The sequence below is a fragment of the Galeopterus variegatus genome, unplaced genomic scaffold (genome assembly GCF_000696425.1).
Source record: "Galeopterus variegatus unplaced genomic scaffold, G_variegatus-3.0.2 Scaffold3963, whole genome shotgun sequence".
NCBI classification, from domain to species: Eukaryota; Metazoa; Chordata; class Mammalia; order Dermoptera; family Cynocephalidae; genus Galeopterus; species Galeopterus variegatus.
The window spans coordinates 183801-206985 of NW_007730074.1; the positions used below are offsets into that span (position 1 = coordinate 183801).

The 23185-nt window shown below is 39.2% G+C and overlaps 1 protein-coding gene across 1 annotated transcript in view; it reads left to right on the forward strand.

Annotated features, from left to right (window-relative positions):
• SPG11 (spastic paraplegia 11 (autosomal recessive)) overlaps positions 1-22817 on the forward strand; it is a gene marked incomplete at its 3' end in the record, with an annotated part of 55144 nt that extends 32327 nt beyond the window's left edge. Inside the window, exons 18-30 of the mRNA XM_008586359.1 lie at positions 1660-1805; positions 3611-3772; positions 6521-6587; positions 10358-10523; positions 11486-11691; positions 11952-12060; positions 13470-13629; positions 14003-14275; positions 14902-15102; positions 15786-15893; positions 18885-19047; positions 21049-21263; positions 22073-22817. Of these exons, the coding sequence (XP_008584581.1) occupies positions 1660-1805; positions 3611-3772; positions 6521-6587; positions 10358-10523; positions 11486-11691; positions 11952-12060; positions 13470-13629; positions 14003-14275; positions 14902-15102; positions 15786-15893; positions 18885-19047; positions 21049-21263; positions 22073-22817 (2721 nt within the window). The remainder of the gene's footprint in view (positions 1-1659; positions 1806-3610; positions 3773-6520; positions 6588-10357; positions 10524-11485; positions 11692-11951; positions 12061-13469; positions 13630-14002; positions 14276-14901; positions 15103-15785; positions 15894-18884; positions 19048-21048; positions 21264-22072) is intronic.
• Positions 22818-23185: the final 368 nt, after the last annotated feature.

Here is a 23185-nt window from a genome sequence, read left to right on the forward strand (position 1 = left end):
GGGCAGGCTGAGTGACTACACAGGCAAGAAGTATCAATTGTTGATCTTTCATGTAATGCCTAGTGTCTCTCCAAATGAGGAATTTTTTCATAATGTGGGCTTTTGGTTTGGGATGCTGATTATAAAGTAATATATGTTCATTGTAATAAAAAAAAAAAAAAAATCAGAAGCCAGAGACAACTATCCATAGGTAGATAGCCTTAAGTACCTAAGAAGATAACCACCTATAGGTGACCATCAATAATATTTTAATGTATATTGTTCCAGTTACTTTCTCTGCACTTTCTTTTTACCTAGTCTGTGTTGTATTTCATTCATCCAGCAAATATTTACTGAGCTCCTTTGTGACAGACTGTTGTAAGTGCTAGGGATACAACAAGAAACATCTATGTGTTTTATTTTGTTTTTTGGCAGCTGGCCTATGGGGATCTGAATCCTTTACCTTGGTGTTATCAGCATCATGCTCTCCCAAGTGGCCACTGGCCAGCTCTGAAATCTATGTTTTTGTATACTTTTTTTGTGTAGTATTATAACATAAGAATTTTTCTGCATCCTTAGAGACAATGATCATTTTGAATATCTGCATAATATTTCATTGTATGTATATGCCATTATTTAATTTACTGTTCTCTCATTTATACCAATGAGGCTATTTTCAGATTTTTTTCTATTACTAATAATAGTCTTGAATATAAAATTTTTGTCCTTGCTTCGGATTATTTCCTTAGTACAGATAGGTTTTTGGGTATAAAATTACTAGATCAGGGGCCGGCCCGGTGGCGCACTGCTATGGTGCACTGCTTGGGAAGCACGGTGGCGCTCCCGCCGAGGGTTCGGATCCCACATACAGACCGGCCGCTCACTGGCTGAGTGAGGGGCGAGAGCAACACCGAGGGTTGCGATCCCGTGGCCGGTCCCGGTCCGGTACGGGCGCGACACTGAGGGTTGCGATCCGTTGCCGGTCACGAAAAAAGACAAAAAGGAAAAAAAAAAATTACTAGATCAAAGGTTATACCCCTTTTGAAGCTTCTTGCCATTAGGCCAGATTGCTTTCCAAGGGGGTTGTACCATTTTATCTGTAAGTTCCATCTCTGTTCACCTTGACCAGCTCTAATGCTTGATAAGGATTATTTTTTTAAATCATTGATTTTTAGGTGCTATTTGGCATCTGATTTTTTAATTTACATTTCTTTGTTTTTATTTTTTTGGTGGTTGGCAGGTATGGGGATCCAAACCAACTGAGCTAACTGGCCAGCTCTTGCATTTATTGTTAGTGTATTATATATTTTTATGTGTCAGACATTTATATTTCCTCCTTTGCAAAGTGGTTATTTCTTTTGTTCACTTATCAGTATTTTTGGCATTGATTTGTATGAGTTCTTTGTCAAGGACATTAATCCTTAGGTTGTCATTTGTTGTAATTTTTCCCCTAGTCCATTGTTATTTGGCAATTTTCTTTGTTTGAATAGAAGTTTTTATTTTTATGTAGACAAATTTTTCATTTTTGCTCCTTCACAATGTTTTCCCCCTGCTTTTAAACTTACAAAGTCCTTCTTACTGTGGATAGATTAAAAATTACTTTTCTTTCTCAGAATTATGTAATTCTTAATTTAGTATTTATCCCTCTTATGGAGAAAAATATACTCTTTTATTTTCCAGATCCCAAACTGATCTTCCAGGCTAGTCTTGCAAATGCACAGATTTTGATTCCCACCAATCAGGCCGGTGTAAGCAGTATGTTATTGGAAGGACATACTCTCCTGGCCCTTGCTACTACAATGTATGCTCCTGGGGGTGTCAGCCAGGTATGTACAGCACTTTTACCTATTACAGCAAAATAGGACTGATATTTAAATTTAGTAGAAATATCTATGGATTGTCTAGCTCTCAGTTGATATTAAAATATAAACATTTGCAAATATTTTATTAGATTAAAGAGCGTAAAGCAAGGGTAAATTTAAAGATTTTATATCACATCTTAAGTTGAACGGGAACTAAGGTGTTGTACAGAGACTTTTTATTCCCTTTAGTTTGTTTTCTAATCCTCCAGGTTTTTTTTCAGGATAGAATCAGGGTCTGATTGCTTCAGGAAATAAACATACTTTAGAACTGTGGTTTGTGAATTATTCTTTGCTATTTGCCTTCTTAGAGAGGTAAAAAGGAAACCATAATCTTTAGCTACCTATATAAACACTTTTGAGGGTTCTAGTGGAAATTTGCCCATTTTTACTTTTTGAAAGTATAGTGTGCCTGTTTAGAGGGAACTTAAGAATGCTGTTAAACATTCAGTCTTCAAAAGTTCTTACAGGCAGCTGGCCAGTTAGCTCAGGTGGTTAGAGCATGGTGCTGATAACACCAAGGTCCAGGGTTTGATCCATGTACTGGCCAGCTGCCAAAAAAAGAAAAGGTTTCTTACTGATGCCAGCTTCATTAATATCACCTCTTTTAGACTGTTGCAATATACAAGGGTACTTCAAAAAGTTCATGGGAAGATTTATATTATCTTTTACTTCTATTTTTCCACAAACTTTTTGGACTACTCTCATATCTTATATAGTTGTGTTAGTACTTTCTATCTCTTATAAGTGAATACCTGAAACTGGGTAATTTATAAAGGAATAAAATTTATTTCTTACAGTTCAAAGGTTGGGAAATCCATAGTCCAGAGGGCACATCTGGTGAGGGTCTTCTTAGTGGGAACTCTGTACAGGGTCCCGTGGTGACCAGGGTATCACATGGTGAGAATGGGCTGAGCAAGAGAGCTAACCTGCTCATTCACTCTCCTTTAAAGCCATCAGAACCTTAGGGCCAGCCTGTGGCTCACTTGGAAGAGTGTGGTGTTGATAACACCAAGGCCACGTGTTCGGAACCATATTTAGGGATGGCTGGTTGGCTCACTCTTACTGACAACACCAAGTCAAGGGTTAAGATCCCCTTACCGGTCATCTTTTAAGAAAAAACACCAAAACATCAGAACCTTGCCCATTACTCCATGAATAGATTAATCCATTCACAAGGGCACTGTCCTCACAATCTAATCACCTCTTAAAGGCCCCACCTTTTGGATACCATAATTGGATTTCTCACCCTCTTCACACTGTTACAATGGAGATTAACTTTCCAATACATGAACTTTTGGGGGATACATTCGAACCATAGCAATGGTTAAGTTTGTTTATTCCTTCATTTTTAGTTACCTATCAGAAATTAGAGTCATAGAATAACTAGAGTTGAAGGGAAGGACCTGGGAATCATCTAGTCTAGTAGTTTTTAAATCTTGTTTACTATGTAATATTCAAATATTTTAAGTATTGTAGTAGTAGAGCCTTTTTTCAAACTTTTTCACATACAGTTTGAAAACCACAAATTTAGCTTAACTTCCTAATTCTGCAGATGAGGAAACTGAGTGAGGCCTGATATTAAATATCTAGCCCAAGGTCACACATTCTTAGAACCAGAACTAAAACTATTAACTTGTGACTACTTGTCCAGTGCTATTTTCACTGCCATATATTCTCTCAAGCTAATCTTGTTTCATAAGGTTCTTATGAAAAAAGGACTTAATTTTTGAGAAGGGAAAAACATTACATTCTGTTCTGTTTTCCCTCAGGTGGTTCAGAATGAAGAAAATGAGAACTGTTTGAAGAAAGTGGATCCCCAGCTACTGAGGATGGCATTAACTCCTTACCCCAAGCTAAAAACTGCTCTCTTCCCACAGTGCACTGCTCCTAGTGTCCTGCCACCTGATATTACACTCTACCACCTTATTCAGGTACAGTATTTGGGTGGCCAGTATTTAGGTGTATCAGTCATAGTTCAGCCAAGAAAACAGAAACCATTCTAGGTCTTTTTAATGGAGAGCATTTAACACAGGGAATTACTGACACAGTGTGACAGCAGTATAGAGAAACCAAACATGTGATGGTAAGACAACCCCAAATCAGCAAAACAGGAAGCCATCAACACCCTTAAAGCTGCAAGAACCATGCAAGAAATTGTTGTTATCTGAATCCAGAAGGTGGAAGCTAAACTCACAACCAGGCTGCCTAATGGGAATTGAGAATATAGAGGGTGAACCTAGAAACTTGGAGGAGATGCCCCCAGAAAACAAAGGAGAGAGAAAATATCTCGGCTTCTCCCCCTTCCCACCTTTAATCTCCCGCAGTGTCTCTTGTGGCTGTATTTATCTGATAACCAAAAGGCAAGGGAGCTTGAGAAGTGCAGTTCCCTGCAGTGCAGTGCAGAGCAGATCAGGGGAAGGGTAGAAATGGATCAGAGAGCAAATGGATGACTGACATACCTGTCTGCTGCTTTCATCAAAAGCTGCTTCATGCTACTACTGATAACTTTTAACTATCTCTTCTCAGTGAATCAGGGCTGTTTGTTTAAATCAGTGCTTCTTAACCTTTTTCAGGACAGAGACCTCTACAAGAATGTTAGAGAGCTATGAACCCACTACCCAGAGAAATTACACATATGCATATAGTTTTGCTTATATTTTTAAGGGATTCACAGACTCCCTAAAGCCTATTCAGGGATCCTCAGTTAGCAACACCTTCTTTTCCTCATTTCAAAAGGCTTTTCCTTTTTTTCTCTGGGTACACATATTTTCATAGTGTCTTCAATTCAAGATAAGCTCTATAATTCTATAAAGAATTAATACAGAATTATATAGAATTATTTTATAATTCTATAAAGGTACAAAATCTCCCTTACTCTAATGTGAAGAATTCTTAAGGTATACACTGGTCCTACTCAAAAAGTGTGGTCCAGGGCCGGCCCCATGGCACACTCGGGAGAGTGCAGCCACGGGTTCGGATCCTATATAGGAATGGCCAGTGCGCTCACTGGCTGAGCACAGTGCCGGTGACACCACACCAAGGGTTGCGATCCCCTTACCGGTCACGAAAAAGACAAAAAGAAAAAATAAAAAAAGTGTGGTCCAGGGCCGGCCCCATGGCACACTCGGGAGAGTGCAGCCACGGGTTCGGATCCTATATAGGAATGGCCAGTGCGCTCACTGGCTGAGCACAGTGCCGGTGACACCACACCAAGGGTTGCGATCCCCTTACCGGTCACGAAAAAGACAAAAAGAAAAAATAAAAAAAGTGTGGTCCAGGGCCGGCCCCATGGCACACTCGGGAGAGTGCAGCCACGGGTTCGGATCCTATATAGGAATGGCCAGTGCGCTCACTGGCTGAGCACAGTGCCGGTGACACCACACCAAGGGTTGCGATCCCCTTACCGGTCACGAAAAAGACAAAAAGAAAAAATAAAAAAAGTGTGGTCCAGAGATGGGGGCCAGTCCATTGAAAACTGCTTGTTGCTGGAATACAGTGAGATTAAGATCTTGCACCAAAATGTAAATCTAGTACATTGTTTAGTTCACCAGGCTTTTTTTTCTTTATTTTTTCTTTATTCTTTTTCACTCTTAACAATGCCCAATGATCAGCAGGCTTTTTTTTAGTAGCAAGAGTTTCTTGAAGAAGAAAGCAGTATGCTGGATTTATATTCTGGCACAAACATCTTATCTCATTGCAGACCAGTAATTTGAGTAGTACTGGTATAAACTATCTGTGGATTATATAAAAACATAGTTTTACTACCTAAAGTGGTTTGAATCAGCTTGAAACATAAGTAGTTTCAGGTTGTTGTTTGTTCTGTTTTCAAGTTGACTGATGTAATTTTTTAGTGTTGTTATTTTAGAAAAATTATTCCCAAATAGACAATAAATTTTCCCTTAATTTAAAATTAAAGCCACTCTTTTCCTTAGCCATCCAAATTCTGACTTTCTGTCAGGAATTCTGTTTTTTCCTGTATTCTTCCACCATCTGTTATTTTTGTTTGTTTGTTTGTTTGGTGGTTGGCCAGTAGAATCCTTGACTTTGGTGTTACAAGATTGTGCTTTAACTAACTGAGCTAAGTGTCCAGCCCCCACCACCCGCTTATAGATTTTCCTAAACCTTTGGCCTAGACAAATTCCAAACAACCACTGCTCCTTGCTGCCAAACCTTTTCTTACTGATTTAACCTTAGTCCACTATTTTTAATTTGTTGTTGATGTTGTTGCTCATCACATTCCTTCAACCATCGATCTACTTGTCATACTCTTTCTTTTCCTTCCTTGCCCTTAACTCATGTTGTCATGTTTACAGAGTAACATTTTCTAGCCTTTTAGTCATCTCGCCTTTTGATTCCAAAAGCATCTCTAAAGCCCATTTTACATTATAATTGATGGCATGGCTACCATCAAAGAAGACTTTGCAGACATAGTTTACATAAGGAGAGTCTTTTAAATAGCCAGTTCTGTTTTGATTAAAATAGAAACATATCTCTCTCTCTTTTTTTTTTTTTTTTAGCTGTGTTCAAAGAATTTCTGTCCAGAGAGATAAGGTTTTAAGATGCCTTGGAAAAGTGAAGCAGACCACTTCTGAAGTCCTTTCATATAATTTTGTTTACTTGTTTTAGAATCAATGAATTTTTTTTTTTTTTAACTCTGTTTGACTTTTCCCCCTTTTCAGTCATTATCGCCCTTTGATCCTAGCAGATTGTTTGGCTGGCAGTCTGCCAACACACTAGCTATAGGAGGTAAGTCATTATGGATACTTCTTGCTTTAGAAGTATTTTAGCAGTGTTGACCATAGAAGTTAATATCTGTAAAGCCAATCCAGTTTTTTCACTGCTTTCTATTTTAAAAATAAAGGCACATCCAATGGAAAATACTTTCCAGGAGGCTGAATTGAAAACATATTTTGAGTTAAAAGTCAAGGTAGTAGGTAACTAGTGCTGTACTCACTGAAAAATGTAATGTGTACCTATCTGCTTATATTTCTCCCTTTCCAAAAATCCATCTTTGTTTGCAATAGAATATCATAAAGGTTAAGAGCACAGGTGCTGGCATTAAACAAATCCTGCCTCTACCATGTAATAGTTGTGTGACCTTGGGCAGATGATTTAACCTCTCTTCAATTGCCTGTAAATTAAGGTTAATAACAGTACCTACCTCACACGTTACTGTGGGAATGAAAGGAGAAAAGGCATTTAAAAAGCTCTCACATAGTAAGTACTGGATGCACATGCATTGCCTTCCTGTGTAGACCATAAGAATTTCTCTGATTTTTTTTGTCATTCTTAAACTCTGCTTTTTCTATTTCTTTTACCTTTGCATTTAAGTTTAGCATTTAATATGTTACATGTGATGCCTCTGCCTATACTACTCTAAATGAGGCTTCAGATTAGTACTTTGCACCTAGTATGTTCTCCATAAATATTTGTTGACAGACATAAAAGTGAATTTTCTCCCAGGGTTCTATCACTGTACCAGCCAGCCACCAAAAAAAAAAAAAAAGGAAAGAAAATTCTGTTTTTGGTTGGTACAAGGATCTGAACCCTTGACCTTGGTGGTATAACACCTCACTCTAACCAGCCAAGCTATTGGGCCAGATGAATTTTCTAATATATACATTTTGTAAGTTCAAATTTTGATATATTGAATTTACCTAGTGCTTGGAGTTTAGTGCAGGGTTAGGCCTATAGTAGATGTTTAATAAATATTTGCTGAGTGCTAGAAAAAAGTAACACTTATTGCATTATCAAATGAGAATGTGCTTTCTAATCTTAGTGAAATTACTGGAGAGTAGACAGAACCTCCTGTCCTCTTGTAATGGCTCCACCTCCATCACTTAGCTGGCATCTAGAGCCCCTCTTGAAGACTGAGCACTTTCCTAGGTACAGCAGGGGAACAGACAAGTTGAAGGCATGTTTTCTGCCTGGTTTTTAGAAGTTTAAAACATAATGGAGGAAATAAAGTGCAAAGTAAATGAAACAATTTTAATGAAAACATAATACATATTTGTAAAATTGGAGAGTTGAATTTAAATAGAATGTTTACTTCTTTTTTCATATGGTTTTACCACTGAACAGGAACGTAAGATGACTGTGTGGTGACTTGGTTTCTGGGGCAGGCCAGAGAGAAATTTCCCCTCAGGTGGAATTTTTTCCACAAAGTCTCCACACTAGGCCCCAACCTGTTAAAAAAAAAAAATCAAGGTCTTATTTGAATTAAAATCTCAAGTTTGCTCACTCAGCAACTGTCAGTGCATGTACTTTACACATACTCAACAAATATTTAATGAATGAATGATAGCTTTATAAGTAATAATAACTTACCAAAGTCATTCTGATCTCATAAAGAATACAGATAGGACGTGTGACAGTTTTTTAATCTGAAAGGGGTATACTTTTAGGTAATAGCTTTGTAAGATGACAGACACCTTTAAGGTGTTCAAGTTTTTTTTTTTTTTTTTTGGAAGCAAAGTTACGATATGAAAAGTCCTTGGAAATCTATAGGAAGATAAAACTTTGTATCAGAAATAAACTTTGAATTTTGAAAACAAGAGCTGATACACTGTTTTCCAGAACTGATTCCTGGAACAAGTTCAAAATGTTATTTTATCTTTTTTACTTTATTTTATTTTATTTTTTTTTAAAGATGACCGGTAAGGGGATCTCAACCCTTGACTTGGTGGTGTCAGCACCACGCCCAGCCAGTGAGCGAACCGGCCATCCCTGTATGGGATCCGAACCCGGGGCCTTGGTGTTATCAGCACCGCACTCTCCCGAGTGAGCCACCGGGCCGGTCCTATTTTTCTTTTTTGTAGGTAGTGAGGGGTTACGAAAAAAAAAAAATCAGGGCCAGCCCATGGCTCACTTGGGAGAGTGTGGTGCTGATAACACCAAGGCCACGGGTTTTGATCCCTATATAGGGATGGCCGGTTAGCTCACTTGGGAGAGCATGGTGCTGACAACACCATGTTAAGGGTTAAGGTCCCCTTATCGGTCATCTTTAAAAAAAAAAAAAAAAAAAATCAAATGCATAGAAACAGAGGAGAATGGTGGTTACCAGGGATTGGAGTGGGAGATAGGAAAATGTAGGTGAAAGAGTACAAAGTTGCAGTTATGTAGGATGAGTAAGTCTAGAGAGCTAATGTACAACATGAAGACCATAGTTTATAATATTGTACACTGGTAATTTGCCAAAAGAATAGGTATTAGGTACTGTTACTACACACACACACACACACACACACACACACAAAAGGTAACTGTATAAGATGTTGGGTGTGTGAATTTGCTTGAGTATAGTAATCACTTCACTGTGTGTATGTATATCAAGATAAGTACATCAAAACATCATGTTAGGGCTGGCCAATTAGCTCAGTTGCTTAGAGAGTGGTGCTGATAACACCAAGGTCCAGGGTTCAATCCCTGTGTTGGCCAGCCGCCCCCCAGAAAAAAAATCATGTTGTACACCTTAACTATATATAGTGAAAATAAATAAGTTGCTCAAGGTCACACAATTAGTTGTACCAAAGACCAGGAGTCAGTCACACTCTTTTATGACCCCAAAGCGTTACTCTCTCTCAGATATTGGACCTGCCCAACTAGAGCTTCATCCCACCATGGAAACTGTCACAAACTCATCAGTTGGGACAGCTTCCAAAGTTATTTTTAATCAGTTTTACACACTCAAACAGAATGGCTCCAGATCTCTCACAGTTGCTCCCAAATGAGCATGCACATTGCTCTCTAAGGAATTACTACTGGGTTGCTTTCTTCTATCCCCAGTAAGCGCTCCTCAGTTGGTTTAGGGATGCCCCAGACACTGGGAATTCTCCCCACAGTTGTACATTAGCATCTGTAACAACAGATGTGATAGTGTGCAGCCAGGAAAACTCAAACTGAAAAGAAATCTCTCTACACACCAGTAGTCACCGAGCCTGTTCCACTGGCAGCCAGACCCTCGCAGGCCTCTGCCAAAGTTGTAGTTAAATGAGCACAGCTCTCATAGGAAGAAGATTACTTCAACAAAAAATCACGGAGTATCCCAGCTGGTACGGCCCTCAGAAGTCATCTAGCCCAACGTGCTTATTTTACTTACAAGGACACAGAAGCCCAGAGAGGAGAGGAGACTTGTCCAAAGCACTCGGCAGGTTAGAGACAATGACAGCTCCACAGTGCTAATTGTGAATCCTAAGAGAGTCTCTAAGAAGAAAAAAAAAAAAAAACGAAAGCAACTAAAATGACCAGTAAGTTCAATGAGGGGAAAAGCATCATTTATTACAAGAGTTTTTATGCAGCTTCTCAGGTATACATCTTTGTATAAAATGAGGCTACTTCTATGTATTGAAGTAAAATAAGTTACATTTTGGTGGGTTCAAAGTGACACACAGTGGTACAAAATGACTATAGCAATCAGTTTTCTTTTCCTATTGGAGAGTTAAGTTTTCCGCATGCAAATCTGAAATTTATCACAGTGGAGGTGCAGAGGATTAGTGTTGCTTCACTTTCTCCTCCAGATGCATCGAGTCATCTCCCACATTTCTCTAGCCCTGACCTGGTTAATAAATATGCTATTGTGGAACATCTGAATTTTGCTTATTATTTACATCATGGACGGCCATCCTTTGCATTTGGTACTTTTCTGGTCCAGGAGTTAACCAAGAGCAAGACTCCTAAGCAGCTGTGAGTATTTAATATATAATTTGTGCCTTAAAAAAGGCATATCAGTATTTTATGCATACATTTAAAAAAACACACTGGAAACATATACCACAATTAACAGTGATTATAGTTGGATGGGGAGTTTTTTCGTTTGTGCTTTTCTTTGTGTCCCCAGTTTTAGCATTTAGTGTGTTTTTTGTTAATAGGAAAAAAGATAAAAAATATATTTTAAAAGATAATACATCTATTTTAAAGTTATATGGGAGCTTGTCAGGTATTAGCAATGACTCTAAAGAAGGAATTCTACAATGCAATGTGAATTCTTTATTTAAGATGTTTTATTCACTTTTATAAAGCACAGAACTGGGAAGAATATTTGACACAATCTAGCTAAAAATAGATTTACTTTATTGGTTGGTTTTATAATTAACAAAGTAATGCATTTTTATGGTAAAATATTCAAGAAGTTCAGAAATGAAAGATAAAAGTCCCTCAGTCTCCCATTCCCATTCCACATAGTAAACATGGTTAATTTCGTGTCCATCTTCCCGGAAATCTTTCTACACATATAAAAGGTATATGAGTCCTTTAAAATGTACTTTATGATGTGAAATTTTAAGTGGCATTAATTTTCTTGATAGTTTGTATACATACTAATAATTGTTAAGATCACAAGTTGGTAATCTTTTGGAAGTTCTCCTCCATGTCTTCTGGATGAAGTTGGAAGCAAGAAAAATTTGAACTATGAATAGGTGTTTTAAGAGAAGGTAAATCCAAGGGAATGGCAGAACTATGGAGCCAGAAGACAACTAAAAAGCTATCAGAAACCTAAGCGGATATACACAAGGGGTACAAAAGAGAAGGGGGAGGAAGCCAGAAATCACATGTCTTGCACTCCATGTATCGCTGATAATTGCATTTGCTTTTCCTGGTGAGAAATAATTTTCATGTACTGATGTGATTTTTCTTTCTTTTTTTTTTAGGATCCAGCAAGTAGGCAATGAAACCTATGTTTTAGGGCTTTCCTCCTTCCACATACCTTCAATAGGAGCTGCCTGTGTTTGTTTCTTAGAATTGCTTGGCCTTGACAGCCTCAAGCTCAGAGTTGATATGAAAGTAGCCAATATAATTTTGAGCTACAAGTGTAGAAATGAAGATGCTCAATACAGTTTTATCAGAGAATCACTAGGTACAGCACCTTTTCTTTATGTGGCTTATTTTGTTTAGAGGCAAAGGGGTGAATAGGTCTAAGGCACTGAATTGTGAGGAGTTGGGAAGGAAAGTTATTTTCCTGTTTCATCCTTTTCCTGCAGAGTGTGTGTTCTTTGTCTCACTTTCTCAGGCACTTTAACTAGGTTCTGAGATGGTCCTGGGCCACACTATTCAAACAGAAGTGCCCAGGTCCTGCCTTTTGTTCTTGACCATATTTTGTTTTTTTATTTCTTATAGCTGAAAAACTATCTAAACTAGCCAGTGGTGAAAAGGCAACTATAAAAGAATTGCTTGTTCTCTTAGAAGAAGGTACATGGAACAGCATTCAGCAGCAGAAAATAAAGAGGTTTGTAAACTACATCCCAACCTCTTTTCTAGCAAGCTTATTGTGCCAACTTGTGTTTGCCTTGTCTGTCTTCCAGCACCTCTGGTGTTTTTACCAAAATCCCCCTAGACCCTATCTTCTTATTCATCTAGCATATAGCAGATACTCAGTAAATGGACGATGATTTGAATTGCATCTTGCCATCAGTGAGAGGACGGTAAAGATAGTGATTCCCTCATTAGAGACGGACTTACCAGGTGATGAGAAGAGCTTTATCTTTTCCATTGCTCTGCTGCCCCGAGAAGTCTTTTTTTTTTTTGTCTTTTGTCTTTTTTTCCGTGTCCGGCAACGGATCGCAACCCTCAGTGTTGCCCCCGGACCGGACCGGGGACCGGCAACGGGATCGCAACCCTTAGCGTTGCTCCCACGCCTCACTCAGCCAGTGAGCGGGAACCGGTCTGTATGTGGGATCCGAACCCTCGGGTGGGAGCGCCGCCGCGCTTCCCAAGTGGGGCACTTATCCAGTGCGCCACCGGGCCGGCCCCCGAGAAGTCTTTTAAGTGTTACATGTTGAAGTAATTTCAGAAGATGTGGGATGGGTCTGAAAAAATTTGACTTTAATGTCCTTAATTTTTTCTTCCTATTATATGTCAGCTGATAATGGAAGCCAAGATATCTGTCCACAAATATACCTCTTCTTACACAATCAAGCCATCTTTTCTCTGTGTTATCCCACTGGGACTAGCCCAGCCATCCTAGCCTCTGGTAACACAGCATTCTTCTGTACTTCCTATCACCAACTCTGTTCTGAACAGTATCCTGCTTGCAGCGGGAACATGTACCCTTCCACAGTGAAGAGGCCCAGGCATCTGTTAGGGCTCTGAGTACTCTAAAGTAAATCATGCAAAAGAATTAAGTGCTCAGTATATTTCTTGAGTGACCATTTTCTCACTTCTTCTTTTTTTTTTTTTTTTTTCCTTTTTGTCTTTTTTCGTGACCGGCAACGGATCGCAACCCTCAGTGTTGCTCCCGCACCTCGCTCAGCCAGTGAGCAGCCGGTCTGTATGTAGGATCCGAACCCTTGGTGGGAGCGCCACTGCACTTCCCAAGCGGCGCACTGCAGCAGTGCGCCACCGGGCCGGCCCCTCACTTCTTCTGAGGACAGTACATAGCTAGTATATGAATAGATACTTGGTTGATGATTTGGGGGAGGAGTGAATTGTGCCAGTATGCTAAGCTATTCTTCCTTATGGGTAAGAGTCCATATTTTTCAAAATAGTTTAATAAATACTTGGCATTTGTTGTAAGGCTTTCTAGAGAATATACTGTGGTTAAATTTATTTAAAATTTTCTAATTTTCCAGTTTCAAATTAAAGCTACATTTTAATAAGTTTTTTCCTCCATTGCTCCTCCCCTAATTCTAATTATAGGTTATCCAGTGAAGCTAGCAGCCAATGGGCATTAGTGGTCCAGTTCTGCAGGCTCCACGATATGAAACTGAGTACGTCTTACCTTAGAGAATGTGCCAAAGCAAATGATTGGCTACAGTTTATTATTCACAGCCAACTCCATAACTACCACCTAGAGGAGGTAAGCCACTGATCGTTGGTAGTTATTCCAGAGGAAATTGGAACACTTCTCAGAGCATAGTGTTCTTTCTGTTGTGTAGATATAGGCTTTTGTTTGATATGATACTATTATTTTTACTAAGATTTCAGTGGGTTGGCATCAGACAAAAGACTAACCATCAGTACTGAAGAAAGAGCTGAAAAGTTTCTGTGACTCCAGATTGAATATGGAAATTCACTCAAAACTAACAAACAATTCTGTAAAATTATATGATCACCTGACACAGTTCAGGGTGAGAAAGAATAATTTTACCTATGCTTTTCCCTAACATTTTCAGCTCCAGCTGAAACTGAAAGTTGGCTGTCTAATTTTAATCATCTAGCATGCTTTCTAGGTGAAATCCCTTCTCCAGTGCTTCAGCCCAATCCTTCAAGACCACTTAAGGCTGGCTTTTGAGAACTTGCCCTCAGTGTCCAACTCCAGAGTGGACAGTGATCAAGTCTGCAACAAGTCACCCCAGGAACTCCAGAAAAACAAGGAAGAGATGACTGGTTTCTTTGAAATTCTGCTTCAGTGCTCAGAGGAGCCACATTCCTGGCGCTGGCTCCTGGCTGAGGCAGTGAAACAACAGGCCCCTATCCTCAGTGTCCTGGCCTCATGTCTCCAGGTGAGGATCATGAGAAACCTAAATTAGGGACCCAGAGAGCAATAGGAAAAGTGATAAGGGACAGTGAAGGCTGATAATCAGAAGTGGGGTGATGATGACAGTGAGCCTTCAGCATGTATTTCCAAGGTCACTGCAATCTTTTGTGCTTCTCCAGTTTAGATTCTGGGCCATTTCATACACTTGCTTGTGCCTTGACCTTCAGTGAATTCAAGTGGTCAGAGCCTTGGTTCCTAGCTAGCGGTCACAGAGAAGGATGTTTGGTGGACTGACCACCACTGCTTCTTTAGTACCTTCCTTAGCAGGGAAGGGGATGATCCCTTAATCAGCAGATCAGTGGAGGGCAGTCCTGCTCTTTTACATTTAGTACTTCCCTGACTTCCACATTTGTCCTCCTCTGTCTTCTCCTTGGCTTTTTGACCCACCACAGTCTGCAGGACAGTTTATAATAGTCCCTTGGTTGTTCATTAGAGTTTGTTTCAGGTTTGGAGGCTTCTCAAACCATTTTAACTAATTAAGTGAGATGACTTGTTCTAAACAGGAAATACCCATCTGTAGCATTTGTACGTTTGTCAGGTAATCTAGGCCCATTTGTTATTTTATTTTGAAATTTTTTTATCCAATGGCAGGATGACAGTGTTATTCCTTGTCTTTGTGTTTGGATCATCACTTCTGTGGAGGAAAGTGTTGCAGCTGAAGCAACAAGACACATTCAGGGCTTGATAGAGGGCCACACCTGGGACCTTGAGGACCTTTCAGTCATCTGGAGAACATTATTAACAAGGCAGAAGAGCAAAACTCTCATCAGAGGTTTCCAGCTATTCTTTAAGGTAGTAATAGTCACTTTATTTCCCCTGTTGGCTTTTTCTTATTCCTGTCCCTAAATTTCTTTTTAGCCAACAGCAGATGATGGTAATGGTAATAGAACTACCATTTATTTAGTATTTATTTACATTATTTTAGTCATTTCTCACCATAATCCTATACAGAGATAATATTATGTGAGGGTATTATGAAATAGTATTTTCCTCATTTTATAGACTAATTTGGACTTATGTAATCTGCCCAGGATCTCAAAGTACTTTTATAAGTACACCATTATAGTTCAGATTCATATTTTCTAATCCAAAATGCCTGTTCTCTGACTGAACAATTCCCAGTGAAAGCCACGAAATGTGTGGATTAACGCCACAGGCAACCGTAGGGGTGGGTCAGTAGAACCCATTATTCAGGAGTATATGTTAGAGATGTCACAGTGCCACTTAGTGGAATGTGTTCTGCCCATGTAGGGTGGACAAAGTATAGAACAGACAGAAGATGGATTGTTGAGTAGGTGTACCTGGCCTGAGTATCTTTTTCCAAAAGGAAAGGAAATATAAATTTACCTTCCTTTCTTTTTAACATATATGATTTAATTCTATGAGACTGTTGTAATGTTCTCTTATTTGGCATTATTCATTGAGAAAATACTAAGTTCAGGATTTTGTCATTTCATTCAAATTGTTCCTCAAAGGATTCCCCATTACTCTTGATGATGGAGATATATGAACTATGCATGTTTTTCAAGAATTATAAGGAAGCTGAAGCTAAACTTCTGGAGTTCCAGAAAAGCCTTGAAACTGTAAGTTGGAACTATAGCACTCTTTTTCACTGATCTGAAATTAGTTGGGATAGTCTGTTGTACACTAGTAGTCAAGGTGGGACAGCACGAGAATAGTGGTTATGTGGCATAATTCAGACTAAATTATTGGTATCATTCCAGAGATGGGGAAGCCAGGGCAGGAGTTGCAGTGGTCTCACTTACAGCAGCCTGTCAGTTGCCATGAACAGAGAGGTTTCATGTAATGTGCTAATATGTGGGATCTGTGTGATCCGTACCCTGGTATTACAGCCAGGCTCAGTGGGAAAGGGATTAATGGTATCTGCTAGAGAGGAGAGTGGTGGAATTTGGGCTGCATTTTACCAATCCAGAATAGCTCCAGCAGTGTTGAATAGGAAGGGTATTTAATACTGCATTATATACTGTGAAAGAAAATAATGGTTTTCTTATCAATGCTCCTAGAAAATAATGGTTTTTTCATCCAAATGATATTGAGCTGTGTGGTCAATAGGCTTTACCTATTAAGATGCTTGTGTAGATCCTGTTTATCATGTCGAGCTTATTAACCCTATGAATAAAAAGAGGAAGTTATAAGAGAGGGAATATGCCTTAATCCTGCTTGAGGTTTTCAGAACTTTTACCTTCTTTACTCCAAAAGAGCTCTGTTATAAATGAGACAAAAGTATATATCAGTTCTACCCAATAAATATATCATAGTGGAACCTCAGTACAGGCTTTTTTTCTCGATCAAATTTCTCTTAACTGATGAAGATTTAAAAGTTACATATTTGAAAATACTGAATCAGTTATTTGAATATGCCTGGGGTTCCAAAATCACAGAAAATAGGCTCGTTGATTTCCTCAGCCTATTACTTTCTATGGCTGGGGTCCTCCCAGGTATCTTCTAATTCTTGCCTGACTGCCCCTGCTCCAGCCTCCTGTGGAGGAGCAATGCACCTGCTCCCATCCTTGCCTTATCCCTTTATGTCCATATATTTTTTCCTTCAACCACTTCCATCATCTTCCCTCTTCTTAGACCAACAGAGTTAGGAAAACCATAGTTAAATAAAGACTAAGAACTAATGCCCTAAACATAGCTCTTTTTAATAAAGACCCTCAGGAGGATAAAGAATCAAGAATGGAAATATTATATAACTTTTAGCTCTTCTAAAAAGTAAAGTCAGGTCAGAATGGTTGTAGAAAACATTCAGCGACAGTGTCTACACAGGAATGGTAGCTAATAATGAGCTGGCTTCCAATGTTCTATCTTTCTCATAGTAATCCCCTCAAATAGTTTGTAATAAGGGAGAGGCTCCGAAAGCAAAATGATCTTCCTCTAAGATAGCAGGTAAGCCCTATTGAAATTTAAGAGAAAAAAAAAAAAGAAATTTAAGAGAGAAAGATGAGAAATATATAGGGAGGACCACATCGGACATAAAAAAAGAGAGTAGAGGAGGAAATTCCAAATAGGAGTAAGGAGATAACAGTAATGGGACATAGGATATAATAAGCCATTTCTTAATTTGAGATCTTGGCAGTCTTAGGCATTCCATTGAAGGGACTGTTGCACATTATAGCCAAAAAGTCTCTGCATATTAGACTCACCTTCGGAGTAACTTTTTTTTTTTTTTTTTTTTGGTGGCTGGCCAGTACAAGGATTCAACCCTGATCCTTGGTGTTACCAGTACCCTGCTCTACCCAACTGAGCTAAATGACTAGCCCTTAGAGTGACTTTTATAGTGTCATCAGAAGTACACAGGAAGTATCCAGCCAAGACTAGAACCTAACCCAGCGCTAGGTACAGACTTAATGAATTATAAGTTTTTGGTGTCTATCAACATGTTATGTATATATTTTGAAAGCAAGAAGTTTCTATTCCACCAAAGGCCCAGTATTTTTTGTGATTATGTGGTGTTAAGTTTCACTATGAAACTATAGTGACTATGAACCAAACACTAGTTTTCCAAAAATAGTACAAAGCAAGGGGCCAAGTAAAAATCAGTAATGAAGTCACAAAAGAAGCATCATATAGGAAAGCACCACTCCTCTTAATCTCTAAAATTGGCCTTTTCCTGCAGGATCTTTGATATCTTTGCCACACCTATTTGTAAAAATGCAGCCTGCTACTTGGAGTCATTTCCTATTAATGTTTTTAGCATTTGATTGAAATGACATAAACGCAGGCCTCTTAACCAAGACCCTTCTTTAATAAAAATGTAAACTACAAGCAAAGTAGTGAAACCAGGGCCGGCCCGGTGGCGCACTGCTACAGTGCACCGCTTGGGAAGTGCGGCGGCGCTCCCGCTGAGGGTTCGGATCCCACATACAGACCGGTTCCCGCTCACTGGCTGAGCGAAGTGCGGGAGCAACACCGAGGGTTGCGATCCCGTGCCGGTCGCGGTCTGGTACGGGCACGACACTGAGGGTTGCGGTCCGTTGCCGGACACGAAAAAAGACAAAAAAAAAAAAAAAAGTAGTGAAACCAGCTCAGCAATGGTAAGCAAGTCTTTCTAAGTCTTCATAATATAAATTTAAAGCCTTCTGGACTCCAGGGCAGGCCTACATCCCCTTCTTTTTTTAGAAGCTGCCAAATGAAACATGTCTGGTTAATTTCACAGTAACCTCCAGTGCTGTTCATTTGACAGTCACTAACTGGGGGTATTTACATTAGTTAATTCCATAGTAAGCATTCAGTCTTTTAAGATTCTTGCACATCTTTGACTTTCACACACACAGCTCTCTGCATCAGGACTCTAACAAAGAGACAAAGTGCCAAGCTCCCAAGAAGGCTTTTTTTTTTGCCAGTCCTCCACATTTCTATCAGCTTGAACAAACAATTGAACAAACAATTCCTGCCATTTTGAAAGGACCCTAAATAAGCATCCCCATTTGTGACAGGAAATGAGTTTTGAGGATATCTTGGCTTTCTTAGTCATTCCCAAATTTGGAGATTTTGATTTGCTGTTCCTGTTAAATCACTTTCCATGAGCCTCTCTTTTTTTTTTTCCACAGTTTGACGTGGCAGCCACAAGGATCCCCCCTGTCATCCCTGCCACATGGCTGAAGGATCAGGTGTGTTTCCTTTTGAAGGTTATGCTACAGCAGTGTAAGACCCAGTATGAGCTGGGGAAGCTTTTACAGCTGTTAGTTGGAATAGAGCATTTCTTCTCTGATGGTAAGACAATTTTTACAGTTGAGTTGCTGTTAAGAAGTTAGCTTTCTTAATCTTAAAAATATTTTAGAAGGGTAGTCAGGAAATTAAAATACATATGATATATAAAATTACATTTAGTCTATAACTGGGTGTGAAGAGGTTACAGGTAACTTCAAATTGTGGTTAAAACATTCAAAACATATTACAAAAGCATATAACAGAAATAATACAACCAATCTTCTCATCCTAAGAATTTTTCAAATAGCCACATTTTCTCCCTGGCTATCCTCTACATTACCCTGTCACATTCAATTTTCTCTCTGGCAAATAACCTTAAATGTCTTCATTGCTCAAGGTCACAAACCCTGTTTTAGGAATGCATAAGTCATTTTGGAACTTTCAGAGACAGATTGTGCTTGGTTTTTGCAGATTCCTCCAGACAGTTGGCAGTCTAAGCTTGTTGCTGATTGTATCAAAACAATATTGCCTTACTCTTTTCTACTTGTTTGATAATTTCAAGTTTTTGTTTTAGGTTATTCCTTTACACTAGATTCTGACTATTTTACTACTAGGGTTATTTTATCACATTTAAATTCACAGATGTTCAACTGGAGAGCTCAGGTTTGCGCAGAACACTGACAATGTGGGGCTCAGTGTCAAATATTATAGACTGTGGGTCTGATGGCTGGAAGGAAAGAAGGGTGTTTTCAAAATGCAGTACGTACAAGATGGTACTTGTCAATTGCCGTGCAGTCCAAATGATAGGTCCTTTGACTTATGGGTATTTTCATTGATCTGTAGCAATTTTAATTTTTTTTGGAAATGAATTTTCTTTCGTTTGCCATAGTTAATCTATGTTAGAATAATTACAAAGATTGACTACATTGTTAAACATTGCTATAAGACTTCTGTTCACATAATTAAATTTTTTCTATTTTTATAGCATCGCATAAATATTCGTAACCAATAAAAAAAGGAAATAAAAAATCATCTAAATTTAAAAAATAAAATAAAAGACATCAGAGCATGTGGTACAAAAAATAAAAATAAATAAATTCTTTTCTATTTTTATAGAATGTTATTGATGTGTATGTATGTGGGTATAACATGTATGTGCTTAGAAAACAGAAATATATTCTTTAAAAACCTGGGTTTTATATGATACCAGCAAGGAAACCCAGCATGCCCATATTGGTGGTCATTGTGCATGGTGTCTCTCTGTCCCTGGAAATTCCTAAATCAGACCCCTATCCCACGTGGCACTGAGACAGCCTCCTATGGAATGTTTCTTAAACTCTTCCTTATGATGGGACATACATAGGCTCTACATAGACTATTTGGGAGTAGGAACAAACCCAGCCACATAAATTGTTGGTGGAGAATTCTTAATGTCACTAAGGATAATAATTTCCCAGAGACATCAGGAAGAGCTCAGCTGGGTCTCCTTGGGTTAAGTAGACAGATATCAGGAGGAGCAAGTGATGCTCTGTCCTGAATGGGATATGTCACATGAGTCTTGGCTATTGGCCAGCTGTGGTTTCAGCTGTCCTACAAGTTCTGTCTTGATCCTCATGGTGCCTGCATTGAATGAACAAATGACCAATCAAACAAATTTGATTGAGGTAGAAAAATCCAGAAAGAGATGGCACTAGCCTGAGTGAATGGCTAAAATCTTCCCAAGATTACTAAGTTGCTACTACATAGAAGGCCACCAACCTTTGCCCTGTATATAAAGCCAGATATGTAGATTGAGTTCACATGCTAATCTCTAATAGTTCTTAACTATAAGGCAAGCAAGTTCAACCAGATTTTACACTAAGGATTTAACAGGGCCGTTTTTGGCATCTTTGGTATATAGAGCTACCTTAGGACTTCTTCTCTAGTCAACCAGAGTAGGAAAATGGGTTTTTGTTTTAACATTACCATGTTAAATATATCCCCCACCCCGATATTTACTTACTCTTGAAATGCCATTGCAGCATTTTATTGATTAAATGTTTATATATCCTCTTTTTGGCACAGGTCCAGATGTGAAGAAGCTGTGTGTCCTTAGCCAAATTTTGAAGGATACATCCATAGCCATTAATCATGTAATTATTACCAGCTACAGCATTGAGAATTTTCAGCATGAATGTATATCAATTTTGGAAAGACTGCAGACAGATGGACAGTTTACTTTGGCCAGGAGGGTAGCAGAATTAGCTGAGTTACCTGTGGACAACTTGGTTATTAAAGAGGTATCATCAGTCTTTTAAGTTATTTAAAATCTTAACTTTTTAAACCAGTATTAAACAGAGAATCAAATAAGATATGTAACTTATAGATGAGGCTTTTTTACTTTTGACACACACATTACTTTCAGAAATGGATGAGTCTAGGATACCCATTATTGAAGAATGTATGCTTTAAATGTAAGATTATCCCACAGGATATGCTACAACTATTTTCCTTTGAATAAAATTAAATAGAAGGGGCTGGCTGGTTAGCTTAGTTGGTTAGAGCGTGGTACTGATAAAACCAAGGTCAGGATTCAATCCTCGTACTGGCCAGCCATCAAAAAAAAAGAAAAACTTTAAATATAAGGTGGCTTCCTCTTGAACCCCATTCAATTGGATAAATTGAGACTTGTTCTTCTTACCCTAAATTTCCACATAAAATATCTGGGTTCATCTGTAGCCAAGTTCCATGTTCTCTGATTAGATTTGGTTTTAACAAAACCAAATGGGCTGGCCCAGTGGCGCACTGCTACAGTGCGCCGCTTGGGAGCGCAGCGGCGCTCCCGCCAAGGGTTCAGATCCCACATACAGACCAGTTCCCGCTCACTGGCTGAGCGAGGTGCGGGCGCGACACCGAGGGTTGCGATCCCGTTGCCGGTCCCGGTCCGGTACGGGCGTGACACTGAGGGTTGCGATCTGTTGCCGGACACGAAAAAAGACAAAAAGGAAAAAAAAAAAAACCAAATGGTATGGTATACTTAGGGAGCATTAACATTTATGATATTACTTTGTCCAGGAATGACTAAAATTTGCTTTGTTAAATTTCACAGATAGCACAGGAAATGCAGACCCTAAAACACATTAAACAGTGGTCCCTGAAACAAGCAAGAGTTGACTTCTGGAAAAAATGCCATGAGAATTTTAAGAAAAATTCCATTTCAAGCAAAGCAGCTTCTTCCTTTTTCTCAGCCCAAGCCTCTGTGGGATGTGAGCACCCAACTGGACTGAGCAGCATTGAGGAACGCCATCTTCTGCTCACCCTGGCAGGGCACTGGCTTTCCCAGGAGGATCTGGTGTCCTTGGATAAGCTGGAAGAGCTGGAGAAGGAGATATGGCTCTGCCGCATCACCCAGCACACCACTGGAGGAAACCAGGAGGAAACAGAGCCCATATTTTCTCGACAGGTCTCAGCTAGTGGCGAACTCTCCTTTGACAGCTTAGCCAGTGAGTTTTCCTTCTCGAAGTTGGCTGCTCTGAACTCATCAAAATACTTAGAACTTAATGGGCTTCCATCCCAAGAGACATGTGTGAATAGACTGGATTGGAAGGAACAGGAGACACTAAACTTTTTGATTGGGAGCCTATTGGATGATGGCTGTGTGCATGAAGCAAGTAGAGTATGCCGGTATTTTCATTTCTATAACCAAGATGTTGCGTTGGTGTTGCACTGCAGAGCACTGGCCTCAGGAGAAGCTAGTGTGGATGACCTGCATCCAGAGATCCATGCTCTTCTACAAAGTGCTGAGATGCCTGCAGAAGAAGAGACTGGCATTCCTCTAAGGAAAGTCCAAAGCAGTAAGTGAAGGAGCTCTAACTGCCCTGAGTCCTAAATGGCACTGTTAGCACTCTCTCCAAGAAGGAAGGGTCCTTGTGACATACTAGTTACACTAAGTTAAGGGGACAACACTCTTTTTCCAGGTAATCTGTAAACTAGGTAGTCAATGAAGTAGAAACACCTATGTCTTTTAACTAGCTGCTTATCAAAATTAGAGGGACTCTGTCTGACTTGTAGCTAGTTCACTGAAATTTATTCTATATAAATAATTATGTTTCCAATTTGATATTGATAGTATATAGAAATATGGTTGATTTTTATGTTAACCTTGTATCCTATGACCCTGTTAAACTTGCTTATTCTAGGAGTTTTCTTGTAGGTTCCCTGG